Below are 27349 nucleotides of genomic sequence, written 5' to 3'. Positions count from 1 at the left end.
TGGGGTCGGAGGAGGACAGAGATGGGGGCTGAGCAGGAAACCGGCTCCAGCTGGCAAGGTTGATCACTTCAAGGGGAACGGGCCGGGGAGACGGGAACAGCCAAAGAGAGACAGGCCGAGGAGCCCTGCCCGCCGCCAAAAATGCCAACTCTTAACCCTTGTCCAGGTCCGAACATGCTCACGCATTCCCGGAAAATGTGGGCTCTTTGAGAAAGTGGCCCATCCCCACTTGGGTTTCTCGAAGTGACCAGTAGTTTATCCTTTTCATCAATCAGTGGGATTTATCGAGCACTTACAGTGTGCAGAGCGCTCCACTGAGCACTTGGGGAGAGACTACAACAGAGTCGGTAGACACACTGCCTGCCCACCACAAGCTCAGGGTCCGGAGGGCAAGTTCACATGCAAGCAACTCTCTGATCTGGAACCAGAACAGCACGGAGAAGCAAGGTGGCCTAATGAATAGAGCATGGGCCCGGCTCTCATAGGGACCTGGGCGTCAGAACGACCTGGGTTCCAATCCCAGCCTCTGCCACTTGTCTACTGTGTGACCTCGGGCAGGTCACTTCACTTCTCTGGGCCTCAGTTATTTTATCTGTACAACGGGGATTAAGACTATGCCCTAGGTGGGACAGGGACTGTGTCCAACCTGTTTACCTTTTATCTATCCCAGTGCTCAGTACAGTGCCTGAAACGTAGTAAGCATTTAAATACCGTTTTTAAAAAGCCCATCAATGGAGGGAGTTAGAAATGGGTGTGCTCCCCGCCCGCCCCCCTAACCCCCCGTTTCCCGTTAGGGGAGGAAACCAGCGTGAAGGTACCAGTCTCCCGGGAAGACTTCCTGACTTTTTCCGGCCCGCCCTCGGCCGCGGCCCTTTCCCCACTCAGCTGCAACGGAGAAAGGCCGAGTCCCGGAGAGGCCTTGAGATAATCCGGGAAGGGTGACGGAATCAGCGCTCTCCAAACGTTACTCAGCTGGCTCCCCTCGTTTCACTCCCACTTGCCTTATGGTGCCTTATGGTCCTTACCGTTTTTACTGTAATTAAGCCAGGGATTTTAGCCCCATCTCCCTCTGACAATTTCCCAGGCTAACGAACAGACTGTCCGGGAACCATCATCAAGCGCCAAGGCAAGATCTGCGGGAGGGGAAGATGGCATCGCCGGCCCAGGGCCTAACTCTAATCACGCTAACGGGCCCCGTCCCCGTCGCCGGCCAGGGCCGAGCTCAGGAATCCGAGTGGGTCCGGTGACGGCCCCGGCGACCGACGATGGTAGCGAGTGCGTATTTGTTAAGCCCTTACTGTGTTCTAGGCACTGGGATAGAGGCAAGGGGCTCACGGTCCAAGTGAGGAGAACAGACAGTCACTCCCCGTTTTACAGATGAGGAAACAGAGAAGTTAAGCGATCTGCCCGACGTCACACAGCAGACAAAGGATGGAGCTGGGATTCGCACCCAGGTCCCCCGACCCTCCCCCAGGCCTGCGCTCCTTCCACTAGTCTTCCCCTATCTGGTACTGACTTTAACATCCATCTCCCCCCTAAGACTGTAAGATCCTTGGCGGCAGGGAGAGGGTCTACCAACTCCCCTGTCCTCTCCCAAAGGCTCAGCAGAAGGCTCTGCACCCAGCCACTGCTCAATCGATACCACTGATTAGATGGGAGTCCGAAGTTCCCCATTCTAATCCCGGCTCCCCCACCTGTCTGCTGGGTGGCCTACAGCAGGTGACTCAGCTTCTCTGTGCCTCAGTTCCCTCATCTATAAAATGGGGATCGAGACAGCGAGCCCCACGTGAGCTGTGTCCGACCCGATTTGCTCGGACCCACTCCAGTGCTCAGTAAAGCGTCTGGCATATAGCCAGCGCTTAACAAATACCACAATTATTAACATGATGAGAAACCTGAGACACAGGGAAGTCACGTGACTTGCCCGAAGTCACACAACAGGAAGAGGAGGGGTCAGGAGGAGAACCCGCGTCCTCTGACCCCCTGACTCCCTCTCCTTCACCGGCAAGCCTGCCGGGTCCTCCGTTACCCCCTGCAGTGGGTGTCACGGATTCCTGTTGGAACGAAGGAGTCTTTGAGTCACCTCGTACGAGTGTCTGAACCCTCCCTCCAGCTTCCAGTCGACTAATATCCGATCCATCGCCTGGAAAAGGTGAAAGACAAAGTCCCTCGGCAAAGAAGTGGCCCTCTGTCAGCTGGCCCTCTGGGGAAGGTTTCCTGCAGCGCTGCTCAGGTGCCTTTCTCTCCTCCGGCCTCCCCTGTGCCCCCCGCCACCCAAGACCCTCCAGCAGTTGCCCATCCACCTCCGCCACAAACAGAAACTCCTTATCACTGACATCATGGCACTCAAATCAGTTCGCCCCCTCTTATCTTACCCTACTCATTTCCTACTATCATCCAGGCCACACACTTGGCTCCTCTAATGAAAAGAGGTGCGGCCTAGTGGAAAGAGCACAGGCCTGGAAATCAGAGGACCCGAGTTCCAATCACCCTTCCGCCACTTCTCTGCTGAGAGACCTTGGGCAAGTCACTTAACTTGGACGAGGATTAACACCGAAGCCCCACGTGGGACACGGACAGTGCCCAACCCGATTATCGTGCGGCTACTCCAGTGCTTAGTACAGTACCTGGCTCATAGTTAACAGCGCTGAGTACTTAGATGGCAAGTGCTTAGTACAGTTCTCTGCACACAGTAAGCGCTCAATAAATACAATCGAATGAACGGCGCTTAATAATACCATAAAAAAGTGCCAACCTACTCGATGTATCTTGATCTCACCTACCTCGACGCCAACCGCTCGCCCATGTCCTCCTGACCCAAAACTCCTTCCCCATTCCTAAAGGCCGGACCACCACTCTCTCTACCTTCAAAGTCTTACTCGAACACATCTCCTCCAAGAGGCCTTCCACGACCAAGCCTTCATTTCCCCTTCCCCCTCCTCCTCCTGCCTCGCCAAGGCACTTGGAACCGTACCCTTTAAGCACCCCACTTACGTACAGCTCTGTAATTTAGTGTAATCCGTCTCCCCTTCTAGGCTGTAGTCTTTTGTGGACAAGCAGTATGTCTACGGATTCTACTGTACTGTACTCTCCCAAGCACTTAACCCCGTCCCCGGCACATTGTAAACACTCAATAAATACCAGTGATGGACTGAGCTCTGCCCCACAACCAAGAAGTCAGCCACTTAGATTTCTTAGCTTGTGAATTTCTTGGGGATCAGGGATTCTCTCTCATTTCTTGCCCGTTAGCTTTAGCACAGTGCTACACCCAACCTAGCCTCTTCATCGACACCACCACGACTACGATTGTGAGGACATTACCATTTCTTCACCCCGAACACTGCCAAGCGACCCTCCCGTGTTTGAAGCCTCCTGGCCCTTAGGGAGGAAGGCCTCTATGGTGCCGCCTGGAAGACCTACGTCCACCTGGCCACCCTAAGAGAACGGCTCCATCCCAGCTAGGCTTTTAACTAGAAGGTAGCCCGGCCCGCCTTCCCCGCCCCGGCACGAGCAGCGGGCCCTGAGCCCCTTCCTTCCCTGAGCCCTTCCCGGCCGGCAGCCACGGGACGGGGACGGGGAGGGGGGCACAGAGCTACGCTCAACCACTCTGGAGCGAGCCGGCACTGTGCAGGGGGCGAGGTAGGTGGGTGGGAGGGAGGGAGGCGGGGAGGGAGGGCTGGGGCTGCTTTTCTTCCCAAATATCCAGTTTTTTCCCCAAGCGTTTTCCCCTCAGAACCAGCTTCACGACAAAATCCCCACGAAGAAACCGTACAGGAAGCGTAAAGCCTGTGAAAAGGCGCTGCCCTTACCCATCGGAAAAAAAACCCAGGGGAAGGGCCGGCTGGGGACCCCCGGGCTCCGGTGAGAGAGGGAGCGGCTCCCCCATAGGGAAAGGGGACACAGAAGGGACAGAAAGGGGCCGCAGAAGGGACAGCGGGTGGAAGCCATCTGGTCCCGGCTGCCCTGCCTTCACAAACGCTAAGGCCGAGGACCGGAGGCCACCGAGTCAAGCTCGTTGACCCCTTCCTGGGCAGGGGGCTTTACACTTAGGAACCCCCCACCCGCAGGACCGCGTTCACCGTGTCTGTTCCCCGGCCGAGGGGGGCGGGGAGTAGGGGAGGGGGCGCGGGACACCCGGGCACGTACAATTCCGCGAGAAGCGAGTACTCCAAGTAAAAGGGTCCATAGGAGGCGTGCGTGCCGTTGGTCGACTGGCCGGCGGGGGTGGGCGACGCGGGCTTGGCTACGGGCAGGGCATTTTTAGGAATGGAAGGCAGCTGCTTCTTCGGAGCCGGTCGGGGAGGACTGGCTTTCGGATCCCCGGTCAGAGCCTTCTCTTCCCCATCAGAGCGCTACAAGAGAGACGGCACGAGAGCATCCATCACCACGGCGTCCTGGCTGGCGGTCCCCCGAGACTCGTCGGACCAACTAACTCCGCGCATCATCCCATCTCCTTGAAATTGCAGGGAAAAACTGAAATGAGACCCACCGTGTGGGTTGGGCGGAAATGTCTTCCTTACGCAATTCGTTCGACAGCCCCACAGGCGTGGAGACCCAACTCAAGGGGGAAACCCTAGGTCACGTCGGCCTCCACTCCATAACCCTGAGGCTCAAACTCCATTTCCCGAGGGGAAACCGGGGGCCGGGGGTGCGATCTTTCCAAATCCAGAGGCCCCGGGGACCTCGTGGGGGATACAAGACTCCAAATCCTTGCCCAGGAATCCGGGGGGACTGAAATCAAGTCACCACTTGGTGACGTCCGGACCCTCAGATTAGAAACATATGGGGAAGTCGATATCTTATTTGTCCATCTCGATATGGCCCCGACCCTAAGGGATCATTCCACAGTTTGAAGAGCACCGGGATAACTGCTACCTTTAACCACGAAAGTCTAAATAAGTCGCCACGACCAAGCTGGACAATGCCACGCCCAGAGGCACTTCCTTAGCTCCGGGTGGCGTTAGTCAGATTCTTCAGAGAGGAGGGGGCTGTGCAGATCAACCAAAGTTAGGAATGATCCAAAACCGGGCCTACCTCAGAGCCTGATAGATGTACGGTGCATAATTCCTTTGGCCTCTTTGTCCAAGGCAGGTCTAAACTAGCACTGAAATCAGGCATAAAGTCGGCTCTTACTTAATATAAAAGATGAAAACAATTTCAACTCGGCCTTGTGGGCACCGTACAAAACGCAGGTGGTGTAGCCGCAGCCCACGACATTTTCAAAATGGAAAGATTCACATTTAGGACATTGAAGTCCCTGCTTGAGGAAATGGGTCCTTTGGGGGGTGGGGGTTGGGGGGGGGGGGTTGTGTGTGTGTGTGTGTGTGTGTGTGTGTAAACAAATATATACACACACCCACACAGGTTATATATATATATATCATACCCCATACTCTCCCTCTCACCCGTCAGTAATTCATTCAATGCCTGTCTCCCCTTCTAGACCGTGAGCTTCTTGTGGGCAGGAAACAAATCTACCAAGTCTACTGTAGCGTCCTCTCTCAAGCGCCTAGTACAGGGCTCAGCGTACAGTAAGCACTCAATAAAAACTATCAATTGATCAAGACGTCATCACCTAGCAAATCTAACAGCTTCATAACTGTCACAAAAAGAGGGAACTGAATACCTAGTTGACTACCTAGATGCTTCTGTTTTGCACGCCATATTCAATCCAGCACCTACCTTGCGGACAGAACTTGTAGACATGCTCCAGAAGGGGTTCATAACGTGGCTCCCCAACAAAGAAACGCAACTCTTCGCTGTCACCACACTCTCTCCAGTCTTCTCGATTCACTTTCCACTCTAAACGAGAGCGACGAAGGACCCATTAGCACAGAGGAGTCTCCAAAATCTAGCTGTCGACGGTAACTAGCAGTTCCCTCCTCCTCCTCCTCCTCCTCCTGCTGCTGCTGGGCCAGATGACCGCCCATGTCCTTGGTTCAGCGAGCCAGGTTTTCGGCTGGAGCCTGCACCACTCAGAGGACTCCCAACGCCGCGTGACATAATCGGTGGCAACTACGGCTCTGTGTTTGGGGAAGGCCCTCTACCGCAACACCTGAGGGCCTCACATTTTTATACGTGCAGAAGAAAGCGTTTCAAAAGCAGCAGCACCACCAAGAGTTCCTTTATTTTTAGACTGTGCGCCCCGAGAGGGCCAGGGACCGTGTGTAATTCCCCACCGGAGCACACAATAAGCACTTAATAAATACTACTACTACTAATAATGATGGTATTTGTTAAGCGCTTACTATGTGCAAAGCACTGTTCTAAGCGCTGGGGAGGATACAAGGTAATCAGGTTGTCCCAAGTGGGGCCCACAGTCTTCATCCCCGTTTTACAGATGAGGTAACTGAGGCGCAGAGAAGTTAAGTGACTTGCCCCAAGTCACACAGCTGACAAGTGGCAGAGCCGGGATTGGAACCCATGACCTCTGACTGCAAAGCCCGGGCTCTTTCCACTGAGCCACGCTGCTTCTCTAACTACTTGGAGTAGAAATACTACTAACTCCTTGGATTATAAGGAGGGGAGAGGGAGGGGAGAGATGCACGGTATTCCCAAAATGCAATTCTCTTCCTCACAAAACCTTACAGATTTTGGTCTGTGGGACCTAGGTTAAGGCAGGGCCCATTTTCAGGGAATGCAGTTGCAAACGGAGGCACTTACAGGCCACCTCTCTCTCTCTCTCTCTCTCTCTCTCTCTCTCTCACACACACACACACACACACACACACACACACACACACATCACAGATGCACACCCACACCCAGAGAGGATTAGTGGCCCGGCCAGGAGTCGGGATGTGACAGAGCAACTGGGGTCCTGCCTAGAACTGGGCAGACCCCAGGGCCGCCGCCAATAGTCGGGCATCCAGCGGTCACACCAGCACCCCGGCGGCCCACCTGCTGCCCGCTTGGGAACTCTGCCAAAAATCACTTCTACGGAACAAAGGTAACCGAAGGCGTCGCTCACAGATTTAGTTTCAATCTCCGCCTAGCCGGGCAAATGACAGGGAAACTCCAGGGGAACTCCGGGGTAGACAACGCACCATCTCGAACGCAAGCGGGAGCCCGATTCCTCCCAAACCACCAAGCAGGAAGACAAAACACGCAGTCTCGAGGAACAGAGGGGCGTCAGGGCGCTTTGACTTAAAATACCAAGGAGGGTTCGGGGGAGCGGGCAGAGAGACCAGGCTAAAGACAGAAGAATGGCCTTTTCTGCCGATACCTTTCCTATCCAGCCTTGATAGGCGGTGGTGAGAGGCGGTGGTCGCTTCCAAGGGATAAGGCTCGTAAGCTATTTATTGGAGAGGTTCAAATAAAATGGAGTTAACCTTCTACTCTATTAGGTAACCTATCCTTGGGTCGGGTGAGTCACATGCCCATAATGGCCAGGGCCAGTAGTGTTTATGGCGGGCCAAGGTTGGAGAGCCTCTCCGGTTGCCGCTAAGCTCTATGTGGAATAGCTTGTTTTGGCCTCGGGGAGAGTTCGCTTACTGCCCCCTCCTTGCCTGACGATGCCCGGGAAACCAACGGGACCCTCAAAAGACAAGCAGGCCCGGGGTCTCCACCCCGTCCTGTGGCGAGAAGCCATCGCGTCCGCTCTGGACGCTCCCGGGAACTAGACCCGGAATCCAGGATCCCTGGGGTCTCCACCCCGTCCTGTGGCGAGAAGCCATCGCGTCCGCTCTGGACGCTCCCGGGAACTAGACCCGGAATCCAGGATCCCTGGGGTCTCCATCCGAGATCTACCGTGGGCATCCTGGGTCTCCCGGGGTTCCCCTCGACTCCTCTCCCTTAAAGGGAGGGATGAGGCGACCGGATGGGAGCCGTCCCCTGGAGGTCGTTGAGAGAGAAGGGCTTTCCTCTTGGGCCTTTTGCTAACGGCTGCCCAAGTCCAAGCCGGGTGAGGACCTGGCTCCCACCACCCGCTGGCGTGTCCGTCGGGACTGTACCGGGCCCACGGGAAAGGGCGGGTTAGCGGGGTCGTCCGGATCCAGAGGAGGTTTCCAATCAATCAATCGTATTTACTGAGCGCTTACTATGTGCAGAGCACTGTACACTAAGCGCTTGGGAAGTCCAAGCTGGCAACATCTAGAGACAGTCCCTACCCAACAGTGGGCTCACAGTCTAAAAGGGGGAGAGAGAGAACAAAACCAAACATACTAACAAAATAAAATAAATAGAATAGATATGCACAAATAAAATAAATAAATAGAGTAATAAATATGTACAAACACATATTGGGGATCTCTTTGTACCGGGCCCACGGGAGAGAGCGGATTATCGGGGTCGTCCGGGTCCAGGGGAGGTTTCCAGCACCTCGGGGATCTCTCGGGGGGGGGGGGGGGGGGGGGGGGGGGGGGGCCGCATTTCGCCGGCCGTCAGGAATGCGGCCACCGGGCGTGATGCCGGGATGGTCCTCCCGCTGGGTCCAGGCGGGCGGCCGCCACGGGCCGGGCCCGGTGGGGCCGCCCACCCCCCGTCGGGTGTCCGGGGCCCGGAGCAGGCTCGGGCCCGGGCCCGGGCCGTGTAGCATCTCCTCCAAGGGCGGAAGCGATCCCGCCCTCCTCCCAAAGGAATCCGGCCCAACCTGTAGGCAGCTGCCAAGCCAAGCCAAGCCAAGCCAAGCCCGTGGGCAGGTGCCGCGCCGGCCCCAACCATCCGCCGTCCTTCCCCCTCGGCCGCGCGGGGGCCGGGCCGGGCCGGGCTGCCGGGGGGGACGTGGTCCGGGCAGGCTGGGCAACACCCGCAGGAAAACCGGGCCGGGCTCCGGGGGACGGAGACACACGGACAGAGAGAGAGAGAGAGAGAGAGAGAGAGAGAGAGACGGACGGGCGGGCGGACAGGAGGGGGCCGGGCCTGGCCTGGCCTGGCCCTGGCCGTCATCATCCACCGTATTTATTGAGCGCTTACTATGCGCAGGGCACTGGACTAAGCGCTTGGGAAGGACAAGTTGGCGACAGAAAGTGACAGTCCCTACCCAACAGTGGGCTAAGGCGGCCGGCCCGCCGGCCCTCCCCCCCTCCCCCTGTCCGCCCGCCCGCCCGTCCGCCCCGGCTGGGTGTGTGGGCGTTGCCCGGGGGGGGGGGGGTCCGGTCCCCTCCCCTCGGCCCCGAACGTTGGCCGCAGCGCGGGACGCAAACCGCCCCCCCCCCGCCCCCCCCGCACCTTTGTAGCCTGTGAGCCCCCTGTCGGGTCGGGACCGTTTCTAGACGTTGCCAACTTGTTCTTCCCGAGCGCTTAGTCCGGCGCTCTGCGCACAGGAAGCGCTCAATACATACGACTGATTGATTGATTGAACCCCCCAACCGGCCGGGGCCGGGGTCCCGACGGACCGACGCTCCGCTGAGGGAAGGAAGGAGGGAGGGCGGGCGGGCGGACTGAGGGACGGACTGACGGACAGACTGAGGGACTGACTGACGGACGGACGGACTGAGGGACGGACCGGCCCGGGCCTCACCGCGGAGCCTGGGGGCCGCGCCCCCGCCCCCCTTCCTCCCCTCCCTCCCTCCCTCCTCCTCCTCTTTCTCCTCACCGCTGTCCCGGCCGCCGCCGCCGCCGCCACAACCGCCGCCCGCCACCATCTCCGTCCGGCCCCGACCGGCCCCGGCCCCGCCCCCTCCTCCGGCCGCCCAATAGCCGCGCGCGCCCGGCCTCTCAATCACCCGCAACTTCCGGGGCGGGGACAGGCCTCGCCCCGCCCCCTCCACGAACGCCCCCGTGACGTCACCGCGCCCGGACCGAGGTGGCGGTCACGTGGGGCGCGTGGGGGGGGGGAACCGGCCCGCCCCCTCCAGGAGGGCTCCGATTGGTCGCCGGGACCGTCAATCTCCGGAAAGCCCCGCCCAGAACCCTTATGACGCTTCAGCCGTTGGGAGGCGGGGGGCCCAGGTAGGCTCCCAGCGCGGGCCTCAGTTTTCTCATCTGTTCAATGGGGATTCTTAAAATAATAATAATAATAATAATAATGACGGCATTTGTCAAGCGCTTACTATGTGCGAAACACTGCCTTAATCGTATTTATTGAGCGCTTACTATGTGCGAAACACTGCCTTAATCAATCAATCGTATTTATTGAGCGCTTACTATGTGCGAAACACTGCCTTAATCAATCAGTCGTATTTATTGAGCGCTTACTATGTGCGAAACACTGCCTTAATCAATCAGTCGTATTTATTGAGCGCTTACCATGTGCGAAACACTGCCTTAATCAATCAGTCGTATTTATTGAGCGCTTACCATGTGCGAAACACTGCCTTAATCAATCATCGATCGTATTTATTGAGCGCTTACTATGTGCGAAACACTGCCTTAATCAATCAATCGTATTTATTGAGCGCTTACTATGTGCGAAACACTGCCTTAATCAATCGATCGTATTTATTGAGCGCTTACTATGTGCGAAACACTGCCTTAATCAATCAATCGTATTTATTGAGCGCTTACTATGTGCGAAACACTGCCTTAATCAATCAATCGTATTTATTGAGCGCTTACTATGTGCGAAACACTGCCTTAGTCAATCAATCGTATTTATTGAGCGCCTACTGTGTGCAGAGCACTGTGCTAAGCGCTTGGGAAGTCCAAGTTGGCAACACACAGAGACGGTCCCTACCCAACGGTGGGCTCACAGTCTAGAAGGGGGAGACAGAGAACAAAGCCAAACATATTAACAAAATAAAGTAAATAGAATAGATATGTACAAGTAAAATAAATAAATAGAGTAATAAATATGTACAAACATATATACATATATACAGGTGCTGTGGGGAAGGGAAGGAGGTAAGATGGGGGGGGATGGAGAGGGGGATGAGGGGGAGAGGAAGGAAGGGGCAGGGAGAGATGCAAGAGAATCAGGTTGTCTCACGTGGGGCTCGCACTTGATCCCCATTTTCCAGATGAGGTCACTGAGGCCCAGAGAATAATCATTCATTCATTCATCCAATCGTATTAACTGAGCGCTTACTGTGTGCACAGCGCTGTACTAAGCACTTGGGAAGTACAAGCTGGCAACAACAATAATAATAATGGTATTTGTGAAGCGCTTACTACGTGCAAAGAACCGTTCTAAGCGCTGGGGGGGCTACGAGGTGATCAGCTTGGCCCACGTGGGACTCACAGTCTTCATCTCCATTTTACGGATGAGGGAACTGAGGCACGGAGAGGTGAAGCGACTTGCCAAAGTCACACAGCTGACAAGTGGCAGAGCTGGGATTTGAACCCCTGACCTCTGAAAAGCAAAGTGACTCGCCCGAAGTCACCCATCTGACAGGGGGCGGAGCCGGGATTAGAACCCACGACCTCCGACTCCCAAGCCCGGGCTCTTGCCCCTGAGCCACGCTGCTTCTCAGAGGGATGAAACAGCCCTCCTCAGCGTAAGAGCACGGGGCCTGGGGAGTCGGAGGATCCGAGTTCTAATTCCGCTCGGCCAAACGTTCGCTGGGTGACCTTGGGTAAGTCGCATAACTTCTCTGCGCCTCGGTTTCCTCAACTGTAAAATGGGGCTTCAATCCCCGGTGTCCCTCCTGCTTAAGACCGTGAGCCTTTCCTCCCCCCTCTCCATCCCCCCCACCTTACCTCCTTCCCTTCCCCACAGCACCTGTATATATGTTTGTACGTATTTATTACTCTATTTATTTTACTTGTATATATCTATTCTATTTATTTTATTCTGTTAATTTGTTTTGTTCTCTGTCTCCCCCTTCTAGACTGTGAGCCCACTGTTGGGTAGGGACCGTCTCTAGATGTTGCCAACTTGTACTTCCCAAGCGCTTAGTGCGCTTAGTGCAGTGCTCTGCACACAGTAAGTGCTCAATAAATACGATTGATTGATTGATTGATTGATTGAGTCCCCAAGCGGGACAGGGATCGTGTCTTGACTTAATGACCTCGTCCCAACCGCAGCGTTCAGAACAGTGTTTGGCACATAATGCTCATGCTAACCTCTCTGGGCCTCATTCTCGTCTATCTCACCATCGACCCCCGGCCCACTTCCTGCCTTTGGCCTGAAACCCCCTCCCTCCAACTCTATTTATCTTGTTAATGATGTGCATCTAGCTTTACTTCTATTTACTTCTATTTATTCTGACGACTTGACACCTGTCCCCATGTTTTGTTTTGTTGTCTGCCTCCCCCTTCTAGACTGTGAGCCCGTTGTTGGGTAGGGACCGTCTCTATAAGCTCCCAAGCGCTTAGTACAGCGCTCTGCACACAGTAAGCGCTCAATAAATGCGATTGAATAAATGAAGAAATGAACTCAACAGATAGGGACTCTTCCCCCCCGCATCCCTTTCAAAGCCCATCTCCTCCTGGAGGCCTTCCCTGACTAAGCCCCCTCCCTTTCCTCTTCTCCCACTCCCTTCTGCGTCACCCTGACTTGCTCCCTTTGTTCATCCTCCTCCTCCTCCCAGCCCCACAGCACTTAGGGACATATTTGTCATTTCTTTCTTTCTATTAATGTGCTCTCCCCCACTCTAGATTGGAAGCTCGCGTGGGCAGGGAATGCATCTGTTTATTGTCATTTTGTACTCTCCCAAGGGCTTAGCACAGTGCGCGGCACACAGTAAATGCTCAATAAATGCGATCGAATGAATAATGAAATGCGATTGAATGAACATAGTAAGCGCTTAACAAGTACCATAAAACAAACGAGTAATCTTTGGGTTTTAAAAAAAGGCTTACTGGATTATAGAAGTAAAGAATTCGGTACCTTTGGTCATCGTGAATTAAGTTCAAAAAGCTTTGAGACTGCTGTTTAAAGCATTCTAACCCCGTACGATACATGAAAAATGTGGGGATACAGGAACAGATATGGTCCCCAGTGTCAAAGGTAAGTGAATTTAGATAACCTTTAAAATAGTTCATTTTAATGATGAAAAAATTGCAAGTAAATAAACCTAAATTCCCAGTCGTATTAGTTACAGGAACTGTAATAATTAGGTTGGTGCTATACGGAGTAACTTTTTGAAGTTGACTGTTAAAATAAATCACCACAAATTCCCCACGTGACGATGTCAAGTTTGAAAGCAGTATTTGTGCAAAGAACAACTGCCGTGGGAGTATCAGGAATATCGAGAGCGAGCTCGGATGACTTGAAATGGCCGGTTACGTTAAGCTCGGCCCGAGAAAACCGTAGGTTCTCAAAACCAACCCCTGAGGTAGCCACGATACTATTCGGAACATTAAGCTTGGATACGCATTATACCCTCACTGGGAAGGCATTCTCACAGACCGCGGAACATTTTATCCCGCCTCCTCCGAACCGATAACAGGAGTGACTCACTCTTTTATGAAAATCAGATTTTGCGCGCCGATGGCAGATCCCCGTTGCTTTTCCCCTCGAACTGGCCGGGATCGAAGACTTGCTCCGTTGACGCGTTCAGCGAGCACGTTTCCGAGCCCTGTAAAAGGAGGAGGAAGAGTACAAAACGCCAGACGCCCCTGGACGTTGCGGTGGTCTGACTTCAAAGCCAATTATGATGAAAGCTTCGGCTGGATCCTCTCTCCACGGTGGTGGCCCGGACAGGATGGACCCCAGGATTCGGACCAAGCCGGGGCAGGCCTGACAGGTGCTGAGGGTCTCCTGGCCAGCCCCAAACACCTCCAGGTGAGAAGCCACGGCCTCCGTGATGGCTCTGGGGACCCCACAAACCAGTCGGTTGGGCCTGAGAGCCCCCCGACTTCCCAACGTGGCCCGGAGCCAAGGTGATTGGCTTTTTAGACTGTGAGCCCACTGTTGGGTACGGACCGTCTCTAGATGTTGCCAATTTGTACTTCCCAAGCGCTTAGTACAGTGCTCTGCACACAGTAAGCGCTCAATAAATACGATTGATTGATTGATTGATTTCTGCAGGCCTGCCTCATGGCCTACTGGGGGCGCTGCACCAGCCTATAGGCCCAAGTCAACCGTATTTATTGGACGCTCACTCTGTGCGATGCGCTGTCCTAAGCGCTCGGGAGACTATACCAGATTGGCAGCCCCGTTCCCTGCCCGTAACGAGGCTAGAGCGTGAATTTAGATAACCTTTAAAATAGTTCCTTTTAATGTTGAACAAATTGCAAGCCAATACACCTAAATTCCCAGTCATATTAGTTACAGGAACTGTAATAATTGGGTTGGTGCTATACGGAATAACTTTTTTAAGTTGACTGTTAAAATAAATCACCACAAATTCCCCACGTGACGATATCAAGTTTGAAAGCAGTATTTGTGCAAAGAACAACTGCCGTGGGAGTATCAGGAATATCGAGCGCGAGCTCGGATGACTTGAAATGGCCGGTTACGTTAAGCTCGGCCCGAGAAAACCGTAGGTTCTCAAAACCGACCCTTGAGGTAGCCACGATACTATTCGGAATCGGAAGGACCTGGGTTCATTCATTCATTCATTCATTCAATCAATCGTATTTATTGAGCACTTACTATTCCTTCAGTCGTATTTACTGAGCGCTTACTGTGTGCAGAGCACTGTACTAAGCGCTTGGGAAGTACAGGTTGGCAACATATAGAGACGGTCCCTACCCAACAGCGGGCTCACGGTCTAGAAGGGGGAGGCCGACAACAAAACAAGACGGGGTCAGGTGTCAAGTCATCAGAATAAATAGAAGTAAAGCGAGAAGCACATCATTTTCAAAATAAATAGTAAAAATGTACAAGTAAAATAAATAGAGTAATAAATCTCTACAAACATATATACAGGTGCTGTGGGGAGGGGAAGGAGGTAGGGCGGGGAGGATGGGGAGAGAAGGGGAGAGGGTTCTATTTTCGGCTCCACCACTTGTCTGTTGTGTGACCTTGGACAAGTCACCGCTTCCCTGGGCCTCAGTTACCTCATCTGTAAAATGGGGATTAAGACTGTGAGCTCCATGTGGGACAGGGACTGTGTCCAACCCGATTAGCTTGCATCTACCCCAGCGCTTTAGAACTTGACACATAGTACTTGACACATAGCGCTTAACAGAGACTATTGGTATTATAATCAATCATTATTATTGTGCTAAGCACTTGCTCACCTCCTCCAGGAGGCCTTCCCAGACTGAGCCCCTTCCTTCCTCTCCCCCTCGTCCCACTCTCCATCCCCCCCATCTTACCTCATTCCCTTCCCTACAGCACCTGTATATATGTATATATGTTTGCACATATTTATTACTCTATTTATTTTATTTGTACATATCTATTCTATTTATTTTATTTTGTTAGTATGTTTGGTCTGTTCTCTGTCTCCCCCTTTTAGACTGTGAGCCCACTGTTGGGTAGGGACTGTCTCTATATGTTGCCAATTTGTACTTCCCAAGCGCTTAGTACAGTGCTATGCACATAGTAAGCGCTCAATAAATACGATTGATGATGATGATGATGATATAACAGAATTAGCAGACATGTTCCCCGCCCATAACGTGCGTATGGTTTAGAGAGAGCCGACAGGGCAGGCGGACAACCTAGGCAGGGTCCTGCTGTTGAGGAGAAGCAGGTCCAAACTACCGTTGCTTTGCCCTCCGAGGTGCCGTTTGACCACCTGGAGCTAGAGAGGCTGTTCAATCAATCAATCAATCGTATTTATTGAGCGCTTACTGTGTGCAGAGCACTGTACTAAGCGCTTGGGAAGTACAAGTTGGCAACATATAGAGACAGTCCCTACCCAACAGTGAGCAGAGGTGACTAACTTCTCTCATGAGTCAAGTGCCCAGATTTTGGCTTGGAGCCTACGGGACGCTAGCCGCATCTGCCTTCCCTGTTCTGCCTGGTCCTGGAAGAGAAAGGCCTCGGGTATTGCCCAAACGGGTTGGGTAGGGACCGTCTCTATATTTTGCCGACTTTTACTCATTCAGTCGTATTTATTGAGCGCTTACTGTGGGCAGAGCACTGGACTAAGCGCTTGGGAAGTACAAGTTGACAACATAGAGAGACGGTCCCTACCCAACAGCGGGCTCACGGTCTAGAAGGGGGAGACAGACAACAAACCAAATTAGTACAGTGCTGTGCACACAGTAAGCGCTCAATAAATACAGTTCATTCAAGTGTATTTATTGAGCGCTTACTGTGTGCACAGCACTGAACGAAGTGCTTGGGAAAGTACCATACAACAATAATGGTCTGTCCCGCCATCGACCCCCGGCCCACGTCATCCCCCGGGCCTGGAATGCCCTGCTCCCTCTGCCCCTCCGCCAAGCTAGCTCTCTTCCTCCCTTCAAGGCCCTGCTGAGAGCTCACCTCCTCCAGGAGGCCTTCCCAGACTGAGCCCCTTCCTTCCTCTCCCCCTCATCCCCCTCTCCATCCCCCCCATATTACCTCCTTCCCTTCCCCACAGCACCTGTATATATGTATATATGTTTATACATATTTATTACCGTATTTATTTATTTATTTATTTATTTTACTTGTACATATCTATTCTATTTATTTTATTTTGTTAGTACGTTTGGTTTTGTTCTCTGTCTCCCCCTTTTAGACAGTGAGCCCACTGTTGGGTAGGGACTGTCTCTAGATGTTGCCAATTTGTACTTCCCAAGCGCTTAGTACAGTGCTCTGCACATAGTAAGCGCTCAATAAATACGATTGATGATGATGATGATGATGATAAACGGTCACGTTCCCTGCCCACAACAAGCTTACAAGTCTAGACGGGGGGGAGAGAAGACATCAGTACAGATAAATGAAATTTATCTGGGGCTGGGAGCGGGGAAGAGTAAAGGGGACAAGCCAGGCTAACACAGAAGGGAATGGGAGATGTTCCTGGTTCCTAAGCCATGGAAACAGGAGGAGATTGAACTGTCAGTTCTTGGAGTGCAGGGGTCGTCTCTACAAACTCTCGTTTCGTCCTCTCCCATGTTCTTTCTCACAAGCTGTGCCCACAGTAGGCCCTCCAAAAATACCACTGATAGCGAGACACTGAAATAAGGGCCAATCCCACCTAGACCAAACAGGTGGCCACTCCTTCATTCGGTCAGTCGTATTTATTGGGCGCTTACTGTGTGCACAGCACTGTCCTAAATGCTCGGAAAGTACGATTCGGCAACAGAGACAAATCTCGGTGGACAGACAGACTAAGGGTGGCCTAAGGGGGGTGAAGGTTTATGGGACTGAATTGTCCCCAGTGTCAAAGGCAGCCAAGAGGTGGGAGTGGATAATAATAATATTAATACTTTACCATTTTACTGTTATAATAATATAATTTTATTGTATTATTATCATTCATTCCATCATATTTATCGAGCGCTTACTGTGTGCAGAGCACTGTATCAATCAATCAATCAATCGTATTTATTGAGCGCTTACTATGTGCAGAGCACTGTACTAAGCGCTTGGGAAGTACAAATTGGCAACACATAGAGACAGTCCCTACCCAACAGTGGGCTCACACCCAACAGTGGGCTCACTGTACTAAATGCTAGGGTTAAGGTCATTACAATACACCAACCTACTCTCTGTACCCCTTACCTTCATCTTCCCTCCCGCTTTATCTGTCGCAGTCCACCGCTCTCTCTACCTTCAAATCCCTCCTAAAATCACAACTCCTCCGAGAGGCCTTCCCAGACTGAGCAAGCCCTTTATCTTCCCTATCCGCCCTCCCCTCTGGGTCAACTATAAAGCCGGTTGCGTGCCCTGAAAGCACTTCAATACTCACCCCAGACCCATAATTCTTATGTAAACACTTCCATACTCTACGCTTTCCCCTCTCCCTAATTTAGTTATTTAGCTTCGCTGCATCTGAGTTTCTTCATCCTTAAAATGTGGATTCAATGCCCGTTGTCCCTCTCCTCTAGAACTATGAGCCTCATGGGACCTGATTTAACTAGTATTTACGCCAGCGCTTGGCACACATAATTCTTATGTAAACACTTCCATACTCTACGCTTTCCCCTCTCCCTAATTTAGTTATTTAGCTTCGCTGCATCTGAGTTTCTTCATCCTTAAAATGTGGATTCAATACCCGTTGTCCCTCTCCTCTAGAACTGTGAGCCTCATGTGACCTGATTTAACTAGTATTTACGCCAGCGCTTGGCACACGGTCAGCACTTACCGAATATTATTACTAATTATTAAAGAGCCATGCAGCTGGGAGTCAGAAAATCAGGTTTCCAGTCCTAATTATGCCACTGGCCTACTAATGCGGGGTCGGACAAGTCGCTTAACTGCTCTGGGCCTCAGAGTCCTCATCCTTAAAATGGCAGGGGCTGATAGATATGAGGTTTGGGGTGTACAATTTGTAACAGGGGGAAAATGACATTAGAAGGATGGGGTGGAGCTGCTTCTCGGGATAAATGAAATACAAAAGAAAGGATGATTGGATTAGGACAGTTACTGCCAGCAGCCTGGAAGCCAGAAGGGATTACCCTGAAGACCGAGTTCGCTGAAGGAGAAGAAGAAGATGATTCCATCATCAGGAAAAGCAGCTTGGCCTAGTGGAAAAAGCCCCAGCCTGGGAGTCGGAAGGACCTGGGTCCTAATCCTGCCTCTGCTACTTGTCTGCTGGGTGACCTTGAGCCAGTCACTTCAATTATCTCGGCCTCAGTTACCTCATCTGTAAAAATGGCAATTGAGACGGGGAGGCACAGAGAAGATAAGTGACTGGTTCAAGGTCACACAGCAGCCAAGTGGCCAGAGAAGCAGCGTGGCTCCATGGAAAGAGCCCGGGCTGTGGGGCCAGAGGTCGCGGGTTCAAACCCCGGCTCCGCCAATTGTCAGCTGGGTGACTTTGGGCAAGTCACTTCACTTCTCTGGGCCTCAGTTCCGTCATCTATAAAATGGGGATTAAGACTGTGAGCCCCGCGGGGGACAACCTGGTCACCTTGTAACCTCCCCAGGGCTCAGAACAGTGCTTTGCACACAGTAAGCGCTTAAGAAATGCCATCATCATTATGATTATTATTCGGGAGGGAAGAAAATAAATTCGCTCTAAATTTTCTGCGAACAGAAAGGATTCTTTCCTTTTATTTTTGTTTGGATTTCATATTTAAAAGAAAAGATGCCATTAGATCACTATCTGTGCCGGCCAGATGTAAAGGTCTTGTATACTGCTAATGACAGATGTAATTATTTGTAAACTAGCAAGTTGGAACATTTTTCAGTGATCTCTGAACAGAAAGTGCACGTTCACTAATGGGGCAATTCAAACGGGTCTTTCAAGGCGTGGAAAGAGCCCAGGCCTGGGACTCGGAGCTCCAGAGCTCTGATCCCAGTTTGGCCATGTACCTGCTGTGTGACCTTGGGTAAGTCATTTAACTTCTCTGTGCCTCAGTTACCTCATATGTACAATGGGAATTCAATCGCCGTTCTCCTTTTTATTTAAACTGCGGGCCCTGGATGGGACAAGGGCCGCGTCGGGCCTGATTATCCTGTATCTTCCCTAGCTCTGGGAACAATGCTTGAAACATAGCAAGCGCTTAATAAATACAATTATTATTATCGTTAAGCGGACTGGGGGTGTTGGTATATCCTGTGCTTTATTTTTTAATTCAATCAATCAATCAATCGTATTTATTGATTGATTGATTGATTTACTGTCTCTATATGTTGCCAACTTGTACTTCCCAAGTGCTTAGTACAGTGCTCTGCACATAGTAAGCGCTCAATAAATACGATTGATGATGATGATGATTTACTGAGCACTTACTGTGTGCAGAGCCCTGTACTAAGCACTTGGGAAGTACAAGTTGGCAACATGTAGAGACAGTCCCTACCCAACAGTGGGCTCACGGTCTAGAAGGGGGAGGCAGAGAACAAAACCAAACATATTAACAAAATAAAATAAATAGAATAGATATGTACAAGTAAAATAAATAAATAGAGTAATAATGGAATCCGTTAAGTGCTTACAATGTGCCGAGAACTGTTCTAAGCGCTAGAGTAGACACAAGATAATCAGGCTGGACACGGTCCCCATCCCGCATGGGGCTCACCGTCTTAATCCCCATTTTACAGATGAGCGAAATGAGGCACAGAGAGGTGAAGGGACTCACCCAAGGTCACCCAGCAGACAAGTGGCAGAGCTGGGATGAGAACCCAGCTGCTTCTTCCAGAGAAGCAGCGCGGCTCAGTGGAAGGAGCACGGGCTTCGGAGCCAGAGGGCATGGGTTCGAATCCCGGCTCCACCGCATGTTCGCTGGGTGACTTTGGGCGAGTCCCTTCACTTCTCTGAGCCTCAGTTCCCTCATCTGTAAAACGGGGGTTAAGACTGGGAGCCCCACGTGGGACAACCTGATCACCTTGTATCCCCCCAGCGCTTAGAGCAGTGCTTTGCACATAGTAAGTGCTTAACAAACGCCATTATTATTATTATTTCTGGCTCCCAGGCCACGCTGCTTCCCCGAGAACCCCCTTCTTTTCAAGGCCCAGGAAATAGGCAGCTCTGCTACCTCTCTGCTACCTTGGCTACCTCTCCTTCCTCCAGGCGCTGCCTCAGTTTCTTCGGGCTGGTTTCCATCGTCACGGAGCCGATGAGCGGGGCGGGCGATGAAGGGTGGCAAGACCGTGATCCCCCAAGCGGGACAGGGACCGCGCCTCGACTTAATGACCTCGTCCCAACCGCAGCGTTCAGAGCAGTGTTTGACACATAACGCTCACGCTAACCTCCCTGGGCCCCGTTCTCGTCCATCTCACCCCCCTGGCCCACTTCCTGCCTTTGGCCTGAAACCCCCTCCCTCCAATTCTATTCATCTTGTTAATGATGCGCGTCATCAAGCGTATTTATTGAGCGCTTACTGGGTGCAGAGCACTGTACTAAGCGCTTGGGAAGTACAAGTTGGCAACATAGAGAGACAGTCCCCACCCAACAGGGGGCTCACAGTCTGAAAGGGGGAGACAGAGAACGAAACCAAACATACCAACAAAACAAAATAAATAGAATAGATATGTATAAGTAAAATAAAATAATAGAGTAATAAATATGTACAAGCATATATACATATATACAGGTGCTGTGGGGAAGGGAAGGAGGTAAGATGGGGGGATGGAGGGGGGGACGAGGGGGAGAGGAAGGAAGGGGCTCAGTCTGGGAAGGCCTCCTGGAGGAGGTGAGCTCTCAGTAGGGCCTTGAAGGGAGGAAGAGAGCTAGCTTGGCGGATGGGCAGAGGGAGGGCATCTAGCTTTACTTCTATTTACTTCTTTACTTCTATTTATTCCCCCCTTTTAGACTGTGAGCCCACTGTTGGGTAGGGACTGTCTCTATATGTTGCCAACCTGTACTTCCCAAGCGCTTAGTACAGTGCTCTGCACCCAGTAAGCGCTCAATAAATACGATTGATTGATTGATTGATTGATTATTCTGACGACTTGACACCTGTCCACATGTTTTGTCAACTGTCTCCCCCTGCTAGACTGTGAGCCCGCTGTTGGGTAGGGACCGTCTGTATATGTTGCCAACTTGTACTTCCCAAGCGCTTAGTACAGTGCTCTGCACACAGTAAGCGCTCAGTAAATACGATTGATTGATTGATTGATTATTCTGACGACTTGACACCTGTCCTCATGTTTTGTTTTGTTGACTGTCTCCCCCTGCTAGACTGTGAGCCCGTTGTGGGGTAGGAACCGTCTCTGTATGTTGCCAACTTGTACCTCCCAAGCGCTTAATACAGTGCTCTGCACCCAGTAAGCACTCAATAAATACGATTGATTGATTGATTATTCTGACAACTTGACACCTGTCCACATGTTTTGTTTTGTTGACTGTCTCCCCCTGCTAGACTGTGAGCCCGTTGTTGGGTAGGGACCGTCTCTCTATGTTGCCGGCTTGTACTTCCCAAGCGCTTAGTACAGTGCTCTGCACACAGTAAGCGCTCAATAAATACGATTGATTGATTGATTATTCTGACGACTTGACACCGGTCCACATGTTTTGTTTTGTTGACTGTCTCCCCCTGCTAGACTGTGAGCCCGTTGTTGGGTAGGGACCGTCCCTCTATGTTGCCGACTTGGACTTCCCAAGCGCTTAGTCCAGTGCTCTGCACACAGGAAGCGCTCAATAAATACGATTGATTGATTGATTGATTATTCTGACGACTTGACACCGGTCCACATATTTTGTCTTGTTGACTGTCTCCCCCTGCTAGACTGTGAGCCCGTTGTTGGGTAGGGACCGTCTCTCTATGTTGCCGACTTGGACTTCCCAGGCGCTTAGTACAGTGCTCTGCACCCAGTAAGCGCTCAATAAATACGATTGATTGATTGATTATTCTGACGACTTGACACCTGTCCACATGTTTTGTCGACTGTCTCCCCCTGCTAGACTGTGAGCCCGCTGTTGGGTAGGGACCGTCTCTCTGTGTTGCCGACTTGGACTTCCCAAGCGCTTAGTACAGTGCTCCGCACCCAGTAAGCGCTCAATAAATACGATTGATTGATTGATTGATTATTCTGACGACTTGACACTGGTCCACATATTTTGTTTTGTTGTCAGTCTCCCCCTGCTAGAATGTGAGCCCGTTGTTGGGTAGGGACCGTCTCTCTATGTTGCCAGCTTGTACTTCCCAAGCGCTTAGTACAGTGCTCTGCACACAGTAAGCGCTCAATACAATTGATTGATTATTCTGATGACTTGACACCTGTCCACATGTTTTGTTTTGTCGACTGTCTCCCCCTGCTAGACTGTGAGCCCGTTGTTGGGTAGGGACCGTCTGTGTTGCCGACTTGTACTTCCCAAGCGCTTAGTACAGTGCTCTGCACACAGGAAGCGCTCAATAAATACAGTTGATGGATTGATTGATTATTCTGACGACTTGACACCTGTCCACATGTTTTGTTTTGTTGACTGTCTCCCCCTGCTAGACTGTGAGCCCGTTGTTGGGTAGGGACCGTCTCTCTATGTTGCCGACTTGGACTTCCCAAGCGCTTAGTACAGTGCTCCGCACCCAGTAAGCGCTCAATAAATGCGATTGATTGATTGATTGATTATTCTGACGACTTGACACCTGTCCTCATGTTTTGTTGACTGTCTCCCCCTGCTAGACTGTGAGCCCGCTGTTGGGTAGGGACCGTCTCTCTGTGTTGCCGACTTGGACTTCCCAAGCGCTTAGTCCAGTGCTCTGCACACAGGAAGCGCTCAATAAATACGATTGATTGATTGATTGATTATCCTGACGACTTGACACCTGTCCACATGTTTTGTCGACTGTCTCCCCCTGCTAGACTGTGAGCCCGCTGTTGGGTAGGGACCGTCTCTCTATGTTGCCGACTTGGACTTCCCAAGCGCTTAGTACAGTGCTCCGCACCCAGTAAGCGCTCAATAAATACGATTGATTGATTGATTGATTATTCTGACGACTTGACACTGGTCCACATATTTTGTTTTGTTGTCAGTCTCCCCCTGCTAGAATGTGAGCCCGTTGTTGGGTAGGGACCGTCTCTCTATGTTGCCAGCTTGTACTTCCCAAGCGCTTAGTACAGTGCTCTGCACACAGTAAGCGCTCAATACAATTGATTGATTATTCTGATGACTTGACACCTGTCCACATGTTTTGTTTTGTCGACTGTCTCCCCCTGCTAGACTGTGAGCCCACTGTTGGGTAGGGACCGTCTGTGTTGCCGACTTGTACTTCCCAAGCGCTTAGTACAGTGCTCTGCACACAGTAAGCGCTCAATAAATACAGTTGATGGGTTGATTGATTATTCTGACGACTTGACACCTGTCCACATGTTTTGTTTTGTTGACTGTCTCCCCCTGCTAGACTGTGAGCCCGTTGTTGGGTAGGGACCGTCTCTCTATGTTGCCGACTTGGACTTCCCAAGCGCTTAGTACAGTGCTCTGCACCCAGTAAGCGCTCAATAAATACGATTGATTGATTGACTGATTATTCTGACGACTTGACACCTGTCCACATGTTTTGTCGACTGTCTCCCCCTGCTAGACAGTGAGCCCGTTGTTGGGTAGGGACCGTCTCTCTATGTTGCCGACTTGGACTTCCCAAGCGCTTAGTACAGTGCTCCGCACCCAGTAAGCGCTCAATAAATACGATTGATTGATTGATTGATTATCCTGACGACTTGACACCTGTCCACATGTTTTGTCGACTGTCTCCCCCTGCTAGACTGTGAGCCCATTGTTGGGTAGGGACCGTCTCTCTATGTTGCCGACTTGTACTTCCCAAGCGCTTAGTACAGTGCTCTGCACACAGTAAGCGCTCAATAAATACAGTTGATGGATTGATTGATTATTCTGACGACTTGACACCTGTCCACATGTTTTGTTTTGTTGACTGTCTCCCCCTGCTAGACTGTGAGCCCGTTGTTGGGTAGGGACCGTCTCTCTATGTTGCCGACTTGGACTTCCCAAGCGCTTAGTCCAGTGCTCCGCACCCAGGAAGCGCTCAATAAATACGATTGATTGATTGATTGATTATTCTGACGACTTGACACCTGTCCACATGTTTTGTCGACTGTCTCCCCCTGCTAGACTGTGAGCCCGCTGTTGGGTAGGGACCGTCTCTCTGTGTTGCCGACTTGGACTTCCCAAGCGCTTAGTACAGTGCTCCGCACACAGGAAGCGCTCAATAAATGCGACGGAATGAATGAATGAGAGTGTACCTCCATTACCACTAGATGGTGGTCTGTGGCTGCTCCGCCGCTCACCGGGGGATCTCCGCCAAGGTTCTGCATGCTCCTAACCACATTGTGGGGCCACAATCAATCAATCAATCAATCAATCAATCAATCAATCGTATTTATTGAGCGCTTACTGTGTGCAGAGCACTGTACTAAGCGCTTGGGAAGTCCAAGTTGGCAACATATAGAGACAGTCCCTACCCAACAGTGGGCTCGCAGTCTAGAAGAGTCTAGTAAGCGCTTAATAGATACCATCATGATGATGATTATTATTATTATTACCATGAATAAATAGCGTTATGATTATTGTGGTTCTCCTTACCTTTTCCTCCCGCTCCTCGATCCCCCCGGATCGCTTCATCCCGCCGCAGTGGTCCCCTCGGCCCGAGCCCGGGCGGACACAAGCACTCAGCGACCAGTCTGCCATCACGTTCAGCCCCCCTCAAATGCTGTCAGGCATTTTTTTTTTTTATAACGGCATTTATTAAGCGCTTACTATGCGCAAAGCACTGTTCTAAGCGCTGGGAAGGTTACAAGGTGATCAGGTTGTCCCACGGGGGGCTCGCAGCCTTGATCCCCATTTTACAGATGAGGGAACTGAGGCCCAGAGAAGTTAAGTCACACAGCTGGCAATTGGCGGAGCCGGGATTCGAACCCATGACCTCTGACTCCAAAGCCCGGGTGCCTTTCCACTGAGGCACGCTGCTTCTGTAGCAGACATTGAAACTACGCCTGCTCTGATTTGGTCGCCACTAATGCAACCGAGAGGCAGCGTGGCTTAATGGGTAGAGCACAGGCCGGGCGTCGGAAGGTCCTGGGTTCCAATCCCAGCTCCGCCACGAGTCTGCTGTGTGACCTTGAGTAGGTCACTTTACTTCTCTGGGCCTCAGTCACTTCATCTGTAAGAGTGTGAGTCCTGTGTGGGACGGGGACTGGGTCCAACCTGACTCACTTGCGTTTACCCTAGCGCTTTGAACAGTGCTTGGCGCAGAAAAGCAGCGTGGCTCAGTGGAAGGAGCCTGGGCTTTGGAGTCAGAGGTCATGGGTTCGAATCCCGGCTCTGCCACACGTCTGCTGTGTGACCTTGGGCAAGTCACTTAACTTCTCTGAGCCTCAGTTACCTCATCTGTAAAATGGGGATTAAGATTGTGAGCCCCACGTGGGACAACTTGATCACCTTGCACCCCCCCCCCAGCGCTTAGAACAGTGCTCTGCACATAGTAAGCGCTTAACAAATGCCATCATTATTATTATAGTATATTATATATATATTATAGTATATATAATATAGTATATATTATAGTATATTATTATAGTAAGCACTTAAAACGTACCGTTATTAGTGTTACCATTATTATTAACAGTGTTCCTTTGGAAGGGGCCTGGGGAAAACCATTTGCTCAGGGGAGGGGAGATGAGGGAGGCTTACCTGTTCCCAAGATCACAGAGGGATGGGAACAATGATGGGAATCTCTTGTCCTCAGCGATTTACGACTTTCCAAGGCAATGAAGCTGCCAAATCATGGCCGTTACAGCACAGAATTGCTACTCTATTTTGGTTGCTTCAACCATAAAAGGGTCCGTGGATTCCTCCCGGAAAAGACCTCCACATTCCAGGGAATGTGTCTGTTTATTGTTGTATTGTACTCTCCCAAGCGCTTAGTACACACAGTAAGCGCTCAATCAATATGACTGAACGAATTAATGCCGTCTCCACGCCAAGGCTCACTCGCCATTTTCAATGGGAGACTATCATCATCATCATCCCTAATTGTGCCATTTCCCCTTCCTGAAGCGCTTAGTACAGGGTTCTGCACACAGTAGGCATTCAATAAATACAATTAACTGACTGACCGAATCCCCTCCACGTCGCCTGATACACTTGGATCTCTACCCCTTAAGAACAAGATAGCCGCCCCACAGCATTTATATCTATCTCCTGACCCTGCCATTGCCCCACATCTGAAATTTCTTTTAAATAAATTTAAAATTCCCCACCCAGACTGTAAGCTCCCTGTGGCCAGCGACCGTGTCTACTCACTCTATTGCACCGTGCTCTGCGCACGGTAAGCGCTCAATTAATACCATCGATTGAGTTATTTGTTAGTATGTTTGGTTTTGTTCTCTGTGAGCCCACTGTTGGGTAGGGACTGTCTCTATGCGTTGCTAACTTGTACTTCCCAAGCGCTCAGTACAGTGCTCTGCACACAGTAAGCGCTCAATAAATACGATTGATTGATTGATTGATCGATCACCACGGAGCATTTATTGAGCTGTGGGCAGATATTGTGCTAGGGCACTTGGGAAATGTATCAGCGATCCCTGCCCCTGACTGATGTACTTAAATTGAAGAAACGATAATTAAAAGAGAACAAGAGCAGATTTGAATTGTATCAATCAGTGCTATTTTTTGAGCGCTTACTGTGCACAGAGCACTGTACTAAGCACTTGGGAGAGTACAATATAACGGACACATTGCCTGCCCAAAACAAGCTTACAGTCTACAGGAACGCTAACGTGTAAATAAAAACAACTACTGGTTTTGCTAAATAAATAGGTAAGTGCCCAAGAGTGTAGAGATGGCATGGCCAAAAAAAGTTGGAAGGTGACCAAGCTAAGATTTTTTTCCTGCCTCTTTGGGAATAGGGTTGAGCAGAAGGACAAAGAGCAGCAGCGTTCCTGAGTGGGTAGAGCGTAGGCCTGGGAATTAGAAGGACCTAGGTTCTAATTCCGGCTCTGCCACTCGTCTGCTGTGTGACCCTGGGCAAGTCACTTTACTTCTCTGTGCCTCAGTTATTTCACCTGTAAAATGAAGTA

The 27349-nt window shown here is 51.3% G+C and overlaps 1 protein-coding gene across 4 annotated transcripts in view; it reads right to left on the bottom strand.

The window, feature by feature from the left end:
• Positions 1-27349, bottom strand: part of LOC119934322 (AKT interacting protein) — a 43186-nt gene that overhangs the window by 4235 nt on the left and 11602 nt on the right. For 3 of the 4 annotated variants that reach the window (XM_038753775.1, XM_038753777.1, XM_038753774.1), the window contains 3 exons: positions 13283-13400; positions 5683-5802; positions 4147-4352 (listed from right to left, as the gene is read on the bottom strand). In XM_038753775.1, coding sequence (XP_038609703.1) covers positions 4147-4352; positions 5683-5724 — 248 coding nt within the window. In that variant the 5' untranslated portion in view covers positions 5725-5802; positions 13283-13400. Of the gene's footprint in view, positions 1-4146; positions 4353-5682; positions 5803-9535; positions 9605-13282; positions 13401-27349 lie in introns of those variants that run through there. The other variant, XM_038753776.1, reaches the window with a different exon arrangement.

Source organism: Tachyglossus aculeatus, chromosome 11 (genome assembly GCF_015852505.1).
Source record: "Tachyglossus aculeatus isolate mTacAcu1 chromosome 11, mTacAcu1.pri, whole genome shotgun sequence".
Taxonomy (NCBI): Eukaryota; Metazoa; Chordata; class Mammalia; order Monotremata; family Tachyglossidae; genus Tachyglossus; species Tachyglossus aculeatus.
This window is presented reverse-complemented; position numbering and strand designations above follow the sequence as displayed.